The sequence below is a fragment of the Mastomys coucha genome, unplaced genomic scaffold (genome assembly GCF_008632895.1).
Source record: "Mastomys coucha isolate ucsf_1 unplaced genomic scaffold, UCSF_Mcou_1 pScaffold22, whole genome shotgun sequence".
Taxonomy (NCBI): Eukaryota; Metazoa; Chordata; class Mammalia; order Rodentia; family Muridae; genus Mastomys; species Mastomys coucha.
Window position 1 is genome coordinate 134,964,765 of NW_022196905.1, and position 9,570 is coordinate 134,974,334.

The 9,570-nt window shown below is 49.2% G+C and overlaps 1 protein-coding gene across 11 annotated transcripts in view; it reads right to left on the bottom strand.

Annotated features, from left to right (window-relative positions):
* Positions 1-9,297, bottom strand: part of Iqce (IQ motif containing E) — a 38,639-nt gene extending 29,342 nt beyond the window's left edge. For 3 of the 11 annotated variants that reach the window (XM_031338534.1, XM_031338533.1, XM_031338532.1), the window contains exons 1-5: positions 9,112-9,297; positions 6,599-6,646; positions 4,169-4,214; positions 897-1,025; positions 232-465 (exon numbers count right to left, since the gene is read on the bottom strand). In XM_031338534.1, the coding sequence (XP_031194394.1) occupies positions 232-465; positions 897-1,025; positions 4,169-4,214; positions 6,599-6,646; positions 9,112-9,147 (493 nt within the window). In that variant the 5' untranslated portion in view covers positions 9,148-9,297. Of the gene's footprint in view, positions 1-169; positions 466-896; positions 1,026-4,168; positions 4,215-6,598; positions 6,647-8,870; positions 9,049-9,111 lie in introns of those variants that run through there. The other 8 variants (XM_031338541.1, XM_031338540.1, XM_031338537.1 and 5 more) reach the window with 7 other exon arrangements.
* Between the last annotated feature and the right edge of the window lie 273 nt (positions 9,298-9,570).

A 9,570-nucleotide genomic window follows, 5' to 3' on the forward strand; every position in this document is an offset into this window, starting at 1 on the left:
TACCCACACATAAGGACTTTAAATGATAATTCTATTTAAGGAGGAGAGGGGTGTATGACACAATGGGTTGTCTATGAAGACGCTCTTCATGAATCACTGTCCCTCAGAACATTCTAGAATGTCCTAATGATGGATCTCGTGCATAAAGCCAAAAAAAAAAAAATCTCACCCCTCAACTGCTAGAGGCTTTCCTTTCTGCTCTCCTGGCCTTGTCCCCGGGAGCATGCTCACCATGGCTGCCGGAACGCCTGAGGTCTGCCCTCTTCGCTCTCATGGCTTCTGTCAGGTAGTCGGGAGTGCAGCTGGGGGGTTGGGTCCACGTGTGCTCCGAGGTAAGCATGGAGCTCGGGGGTTGGGTCACACTTCCTGGTTTGAATGTGCATGGGTTTAACAGGACAGGTACAAGTATACGGTCTGGCAAGTTCTGTTTCTTCAAGCTCCAGGGCTTTAAGGATGCCAGCAAGCCTGGGTGGGGGTGGGGACAGTGGGGGTGGGATAGGGAGGTACTGCTAAATGCCTAAGAAGCACCTTGTAGAGGTCAACTCAAGGGGCTATGTGTACCCAATTCCCTGGTGTAAACAGTCCCACTTCAGGTTTCCAGTATGACAAAGACCAGCTCACAGAAACATTAATAGCTGTCTCCTGTAAGCTGATAGCAACTACTCTATCACACCTCTGCCACAGGGCAGCACTTAGATAACCCCGAAAAGGTGCTAGGGCATCCTCGGGTGGGGCTGGGAAAGCCACGCCTACTAGTGACATGTTCAATATCTCGGAGAGGATCACGGGCAAACTAACCGAAACAAGCTGCGTCAGACGTGCCATCTCAAATCGTTTGCCATTTCCCATACTGTGTCTCAAGCCAAAGCACCCTTCTCCGCAGGAGAGCCACATACCCTGTTTTGAGGTTCCCAGCCACAGCTTCTGTGGGGTCAAGGACATCCTGCTACTCAGAGGCATGCTCCCTGCTGTCTTCAGAGACCGCCAGGAGGTCACTTTTTTGGGCTTGGAGTAGTAGGGTGACTCTAGGAAGGCAACATATGGTTTAGAGCTGTGGAACCGCTGTACCTCAACACTCTCACTATACAAAGACAAAGACCAGTCGTACGCAACAATCCCGGGATGTGTGGACCCGGAGGGCACACCCTCTGGCAAACAAGCATGGAGAAGTTCAATACTCTTACTTACTGACTGGCTTATTTTGAGATGAGGTCTTCTATATATTCCTAGCCTGGGCTAGGCTAGAAATCCTGGAGTTTAAGACACCATTTTTTTGTGTGTGTGTTTTTAAGATTTATTTTTGTTATTTTAATTTATGCATAGGTGTGTGGCTGTGTTGGGGTGAGTGCAGGCAGCCACAGTGGCAGAGGCATCAGCTTCCCCAGAACTGAAGTTACAGAAGGTAGTGAGTGGGTACTGAAACCAAACACGGTTCTAAGGAAGAGCAGCAAGTGCACTTAATCACTGGACTATCTATCCATCACCTCGTGAAATTGTGTCTAAATGTCTTGAAACAGTTCTTTTTTTTTTTTTTAAACTCAGGGATGGAACCCAGGGCCTTATATATGTTAAGCAATGAGCTACATCCCCAGCCCCTCAATGAAGGATTCTAGGCAAGTGCTCAACCACTAAGTGGTATCTGTGGCCTGGCCCAGTGTATTTAGTCAAAACTAGAGGTGTAAGTCATCATATCTGGTTTCACACACAAATGAGTAACTGTAAAGCATTGTTTTGTTTTGTTTTAGAAGAAAGGGGAATTTGAAAATGTGAAAATTTAGCTGGGCAATGGTGGCGCACGCCATTAATCCCAGCACTTGGGAGGCAGAGGCAGGTGGATTTCTGAGTTCGAGGCCAGTCTCGTCTATAGAGTTAGTTCCAGGACAGCCAGGGATACACAGAGAAACCCTGTCTCAAACACAAAAAATAAAAAACAAAACAAAACAAAAAATCAAAAAAAAAAAAAAAGCAGAATTTCAGCAAGCCAAAAATAAATGTCTAGGGAGAACTATCCTGTGGACAGGAGCACGTACCCAGCTGGTAGCTGGGTATTCAGTTATGCAAGGTGACACAGATTAAGGATTTGTGGGTATAAGTCCATTGATCAAATAGCACCCCTCTGTCATAATGCTTTTTTAATTGCACATAGAGATGTGCTCATTGTACCAAGCAACCTTTCTTGATAAGCACCTATCAATTTGATACCATCTTTCTAAGAACTATTTTTAAGTCTCTATCAGACATAGCTTCCCCAATTTAAGCCTCTGTTTATCAGACATAGCTTCCTCAGAAGAGTTGTCCAAGCAGGACCCACTGCTCCCCACAACTGCCATAGGCTTACTCAGTGTGGCTGTAGCTGTTTGTCTAGGGACATGACTACATGTCCCAAAATACTCAGGAATAATGGACACATCTGGAAGATTGACAGAGGCAAAGAGAGGAGAGGAGGGCTTTACTCCTTGAAAGAGTATTGAGGCCAGGGAGTGTGTTGCACACCTTTAATCCCAGCACTTGGGAGGCAGAGGCAGGTGGATTTCTGAGTTTGAGGTCAGCCTGGTCTACAGAGTGAGTTCCAAGACAGCCAGGACTACACAGAGAAACCCTGTCGCGCGGGGGAGGGGGGTATTTGTCACAATGAAGCAAATGTTCTAAAATTATTATTTTTAAAATGTTTATAATTTATTATTTTATTTTATCTGTCTTGGTGTTCTGCTTGTGTAAGGGTGCTGGATCCCCTGGGAATGGGGTTAAAGACAGTTGTGAGTTCTCCTGTGGGTGACAGGAACAGAACCTGGGTCCTCTGGAAGAGCAGACAGCAATTTTGCCTTCTGAGCCATCTCTCCAGAGACCGAAATTATTTTTTATTATTTATTTACTTATTTATTTATTTCATTATTTTACTCTCACATCTTTAATCATGTAAGAAAAGACAAATTCATACAAAAGATAAAGGTATTCATGTAACATTGTAGCATTTCCCCACTAAAGAAACACTGAATCAGGCTAGAGCCATTTGCTGTCAGCCCAGCAAAGGCAGGAAGATCAGGAGTTCAGTCATCCACAGCTACAAGTGATTTTGAGCCCAGCCTGGGCTATGAGACCTGTCTCAACAACAACAACAAAAGAGATCACATGCATGAGCATGCGCGCGCGCACATATACACACACACACACACACACACAAACAGGTCAGGTCCCTATAGGTTTAGGGGCAACAAATGTAGGACTTGACATTTGTCACAGAAACTCCTGCCTAGTGACACATGAGCCATGGGCCTTAGAGCGCTGTGACACTGACAGACACCAGACAGCCTTGTAGGCACTGGGGCCAACCCTATTTAAGCACTGTTGCCCAAATAAATAAATGATGCCTCCCTTCAGCCACAGCTAGGGACAGGGACAAAGCAGTCGTCATCCTTCTGAGGAAGAGAAGGGCCTCCGCAGCAGCATGAGCTCAGAGACCCTATAGGGATGAAAGGCACACGCCCTTCTGCTCCATCTAGGGACATACACTCCTCCCCAGCAAGGGTCCATGTGCTGCTGGAAGAGCAAATCCCAGCTCAAAAGCATCCTTTTATGGGGCTTGGGAGATGACTCAGTCCGTAAAGTACTTTTCTCACAGGTACAAAGAACTGAGTTTGCTCCAGCCCATACAGAAGCCAGGTGTGGTGACACGTGTCTGCAATCCCGGTGCTGGGGAGGTGGCAATGGCAGACTCTGGGGACTCACTGGACAGCTACCCTAACCTAATTGGTGAGCACTAGGCACAAGCTCTAGTACTTGTGTCACAAAGAGGATGGACCACATCTGAGGAGCGACAACAGGGCTTAGGGGCTTCCACGTGCACATATGTGAGCACATGCATATGAGTGTGCAAGCACTGAACACAGGCTTCCTTTCATTTAGCTGTACCCAGCTTTGAGAAATCAAGAGGAAAGAAAGGCAATCTCTGCTCTGTTCTGTCTTATGGGAAGCTCAGTGGGAGAGTGGCTTGCACAGTGCTCTGGGACAGCGGTCCCAAAACAAACACAGGCAATCCTGACACTACTGCATCCCCTCCTCCCACTGCATCTGAAAAGCAACATCCTTTGCTTTCTCCAGGACACAGGGGAAGGGCCTGCAGAGTCAAGGTGGGGATGAGGGGACTGAGAATCTGTCCAGTCATACTTACTTGGTGATGTGGAAGGAGGTTTGTGGAAACTTTTTCTTTTTGTTTTCTGAAAGAAAGAAGCAGCAATGTCAGGCTTCCTAAGAGCTCCGTTGGAAAACCTCACCACACTCAAGAGGAAACCTCACCACACTCAAGAGGCCAAAGAGAGAGACCCTGGCCAGGAGATCTCTCAGAGGTCTGAGGCACTCTGTAATGTGGATCCTATACATGGTGTTGGGAGTCAGGAAGGTCACTCTCCCTAGTTGTGAGCACTCAGGAGGTAGAGGCAGGCAGATCTTTGCGTTCAAGGCCAGCTTCGTCTACAGAGAGAGTTCCAGGACAGCCCAGGCTACACAGAAACCTCTATAGGAACACAGCCTCTACCAGAACAACAAAAAAAGGAAAGGCCCTGATGTTTGCTCTGCCTGCCAGCAAGCACCTGTGTGCTCATAGCAGATGCCCTAAGATGAATCGCTTGTAAGCCAGTCCATGGGAGATCCCCACTAAGGAAGAGAAACCCAGCAAGGGAGAGGACTCTGTATGAAAAATAGTGGCCATAGCAAACAGATGCCCATGTAGTCCAGTGAGAAGAAGGTCCTGCAGCTTCTAGGGTAGGCCATGGCCTGCCTTTCCAGTCAACACAAGGCTGGGTGTGAAGTCCACAGTCTATGGCAAGTCCTTGCTCCGCACTGGTGGAGACACTGTCCTCTATGCCCCAGAGAGATTTGGATTCTGCTTGGGGCTTGGTAGGTGGCTCCTTGCTCAGACCATGGCATCAGGATCGCGTCTGTGGTGAATATCTTGGGCTCATGTCCCTATGATATGAAGAGGAGTGCTCCTGGCTGTGGGACATATGTCATAAAATAGTTTCCTTTCAGATTGAAAGATTCAATTCTGCGGGGTTGGTCCTTAAGCATGAAGATAAATGACTCAAAATAGCCCCAGGAAGTCCCTCAAACTGACCAGCCTTACGAGGCTCCTCCCTGTCTAAGCAAGCCTAAAGTTACTCTCAGACAAGCCAAGCTGCAAATAAGACTCACAGACCATCTGCTGGGAAAGATCTAGACCGGAGTCATTTGGAAAGGACACTCTCCAACCTGGTGACTTCTGCGGACTGTGCAGCGTGCTCCAGGCTCCCAGCTTTGTGAGCTGTTACCCACGCTTGGGTGTGCCTTGGTCATGCAGCTGTCTTTGAGTCATTCTGGTCCTTAAGTAACCACCCCCTCCCCAATACTCCTCTGAGCAACTCCTTCACGGAGCTGCACTGCCAGTCTGTCATGGGATCCTAATCTGAGCTGTTTTGTCTCCCCAGGAAAAATTTTATCATACAATAACAGTGGTCCCTCCTTGGGGACTGTGGGCATGTGAGGTCTTAAGGGCAGCTGAGGCATCTCAGGTTGGGTCCCTACAGAGCTCAGGTATACATGGAATCAAGTAACTTCTTGGGCTATCCACTAAGTGAGCATTTAGCATGCTTCCCTTTGCCACACAGCACGATTTACAAAGAACCTGAGATGATAGCTAATTCCCAGGGAGCACTGGGAGTGTTTTTCCAATGTAGAGAGCCTGCCTAGAATCTCTGAGTGAGGGGTTAGGATGTGTGGCTCAGTGGTAGAGCATCTGCCTAGACTCCCCCAGTGAGGGGATAGGGCATGACTCAACAGTGCACCCTAGTCCCCACAGTCTGGGGATCCCATGTGAGCTGCTATGTGGATACAGGGAATTGTGTCTGGGTGTACTTTGCTTAAGTACCACACGTCACTGAGCCATCTCTCTAGACCTTCACAATTAATTTATTCTCCTTTTTTGTTTTCTTTCGAGACAGGGTTTCTCTGTGTAGCCCTGGCTGTCCTGGAACTCACTCTATAAACCATGCTGGCCTCAAACTCAGAAATCTGCCTGCCTCTGCCTCCTAAGTGCTGGGATTAAAGGTGTGTGCCGCCACTGCCTGGCTCACAATTAATTTCTAAAACTAGCTTTAAAGTGATATATATTATTTTGTTATTGCTGGTGCCAGTGTTTGAGACAGGGTCTTAGGTAGCCCAGGCTAGTCCTGAACATACTATATAAGCAGAAGATGACCTTAAACTGATCCCCATGCCTCTGCCTTCCAAACGCTAGGATTACAGGCATGGACCACAGTTCCCAGTTTATACAGTGTAAGAAGTACAACCCACGGCTTCATGCCTGCTAGGTATTCTACCAACTGAGCTATATTCCCAGCACTTGGAATTGATTTCTAATCAATCAATCAATCAATTAATCAATAAATAAGGGAAGTTTTAAAATGATAATCTCAATTATTTAGATTCAGCTAACAGGCGACACTCTGATACAAGCAGCAGCTCTGGACACCTGTGCTCTGGGTCTAGCGGTGTCTCGGGGGACACTACTTTACACACAACATCCAACGTCACTGGCGTGGGGACTGCCACCCCTGCCTGTACTCACCGACTCAACGTCAGAATCAAAGGTAATAGCAGACAGACTGTCATCTCCCTGGAAGAAATGCACACAAGGTCACTGGGAGGCAGCTGCTCAGGTGCACACTGCCTGTCCGGGCTGCTGCACCACACCCCAGTGGACCGGCACGAGGGAAGCTTGGGACATCTCCATCCTGTGGCAATAGTGTACCCTGATGGTCAGAGAGGAGGACGTGGGAGCCAGGGGATTTCCAGTCAGCAGGAGGACCTGGATCTGATCCAGATCCAGTGCTGGTGGGGAAACACAGGTGAATCTTTAGGGCTCACTGACCAGCTAGCCTAGCCTACTTAATAAGGCATTCTAGGCCCCTTCCTTAACCACAGGGGAGTGAGTGGTGACGGCTGAGGAATGTCATGTGACATTTCTCCGGCCTCCATTCACAAACACACACTGGAAGAGGAGGGTAAGAGTAGGGGGTGAATGAAAGGTTCTGCCTGGCTGGGGGAGTCCATACCCACAGAGGTATGGTGGGTTCTCAGGCCAACTGTATGCCTTTGGTAAGAGTTCTCAAGTCAACAAAAGCAAGCCCAGTTTTCGCTGTTTCAGCGCCCTGGGTTGCTCCACTTCTGTTCAAAGGATCATGAATCTCTGCCCATCTCCTGGCAGAGCAGAGCAGTTTTGCATACACACCTTTTAATTTCATGCTTTCTATTTAAAGATATGTAAACTCTGTGTGTGTCTGTGTATGTGCACCTGTATGCAGGTGCCTGGTGGATGCCAGAAGAGGGTGCGAGATCCCCTGGAGGCGGACTTCCAGGTGACTGTGAACTGTCTGATGAGGTGCTGGGAACCGGGCTCTATCTGGCTGCTCATTTGTGTATGTGTGTCTCTGTGTGCATGCCTGTGAAGATCTGACCCTATCCTAGGCTCTCTTGTTAAACCCACAGCTCGTTTTGTCTGTTGTGGCTAGTCTAGCTAGCCAGCTTCCCCAGGGATTTTCTTCCTCTGTCTTCAATTCCTGAGCATTAGGATTACAGGCAGCAGCCATACCCAAGTGGCTTTGATGTAGGTTCCCCAGTCCTTGGTTACATTTTGGAAAACACACACCTCCTGGTGGTGCAAGCCTGTAATCCTAGGATTTGGCAAGCTGAGGCAGGAGGAGGCTGAATTTGAGGCCAGCCTGGGCTACATACAAAGGGCATTTAAAAAAAAATACCGAAAATGCAAGCAACAAAGGTAATGGTAAATGTTATAAAACTGTAGAAATATGATCTCTGTTTTAAAAAAACATATGGGGGGAAAGGTGCAAATGAGAAACACAACTTATATTAATTGGATTTCTGTGAATGCCCAGGTTATGGATAATTTGCCAAATGTACTGAAAGAATAATGAGCTATCTTTGTAATCTCAACACAAGACACTAGCTTTTTTCCTCTACTTTTCATTAATTAATTTATTAATTTACTTTACATCCAGTTCGAAGTCTTCTCCCACCAAGTCCCACCCTTAGTCGGGGAGGTTTTAACCTTTAACCTTAAAGGTCTGGAGATGTAGTTCAGTAGGAGAGCCCAGTGAGAGGCGGGGAGGGGGTGTGTGTGGCTCAGTGGTAGAACACTTGCTTGGGCTTGAGATCTGAGTCAGAAATTAAGGGCTTGCCTATAATCCCCCAGCAACCCAGCTCGGGAGGCTCATCTGTGGTGATCTAGTCTGCAGTAGCACCCAGAAAACAAACAGAGGTGAGGGGGGCAGTTACTGGAGTGCAGTTACTGAAGGCAGTGTTGAGAGACCGACCTCTGAAACTAGGCAAATCTTGGAAAACCTCTAGTGCAGGGACAAGTAGGAAATCTCAGTTGCTCTCCGCTAACCAAAAGCTTGGTCCCTCGGTGTTGTGGAACCTCCCACGGGCGTCCCTCGGACCCTTGAAAGTCATATTTCACCCTGGCCAGGTCCCTTCTCAATCCAATTCCAAAGAGCGTGCTTTCCGGCGTGCTACTTTCTCCGGCCTTGCGGCCTTTTTACATTTGATGCTCCCGCTGGCTCTAAACCTGTTCCAAACTGCTCCTACTTCTCTTTGAGATTGGGGACATCAGCCTATAGCCCTGTCCTATAGCCGCCCCCCTTTGCGGAATGCACACTTGGTACTGACACGTACTCGGAGAGCGAGAGAAGCACGTCTCTTCCAGAGATACCCCTTGGATCCGTGTAGGACTAGCCCTGGGGGAGGTTGGGGGCAGGCCTCCCCCCTTGCTCGGGATCGCTCCCGGGCATCGCGGGACCGCAGCCTACAGCAACACTTACGAGATGAGAGTAAATCGTCGGCGGGCCGCGGCCTCAGACCCGCAGCGCGTGCGGGAGGGCACAGTCCCAGGGGCTTCCTGGAAGTAGTGGCCTCCGCGAGCGCAGGCGGGAGCTAGAGGCTGCTGGGGCGCGGGCACGGTGGCGGCCGACGCCCGGAGCTGGCTCTTGTGCGGTAACAATCGGCCTGCCGGAGCTGGCTGCGGCCGTGCGCCCTTCCTCCCTCCTCCCCAGGCCTCCTTACCGTCTCCGAGGCTAGATCTGTGGTGCCCAGGCTCATAGCGGCAGCGCTGCGCGGTCTCCCTGTCCTGCGAGCTCGGCCCTCAGCTTGGGAGGCCTGCCAGCCGCCCTGGTACCATGGCAACCGTGCCGCGGCCACAAGGCCCCGGATGTGGTCCTTCCTCCGGAGCCGGACGGATCGTGTGCACGCGCAAAGTGTGCACGAGCGAGGGGGCCAACCAAGCACTCTCTCGGGGTTGCACTGCGCAATCGCACCTCGTCTCTTGTGTATGGTTTTGAAATTTATTTTTATTTTTTATTTTTTGGTTTCGTGGGATGCGTGAATTGAACCTATGGCCTCCCACAGGCAAGGCTAACTTTCTACCTTAGAGCCATGCTCTCAGCTCCAACTTCAGGAGCCCGAGTTGGATTTCGGCAAACGGTGGCTGCAACTATGTAGTCCAGTGGGGGCAGAGGTTCCGAG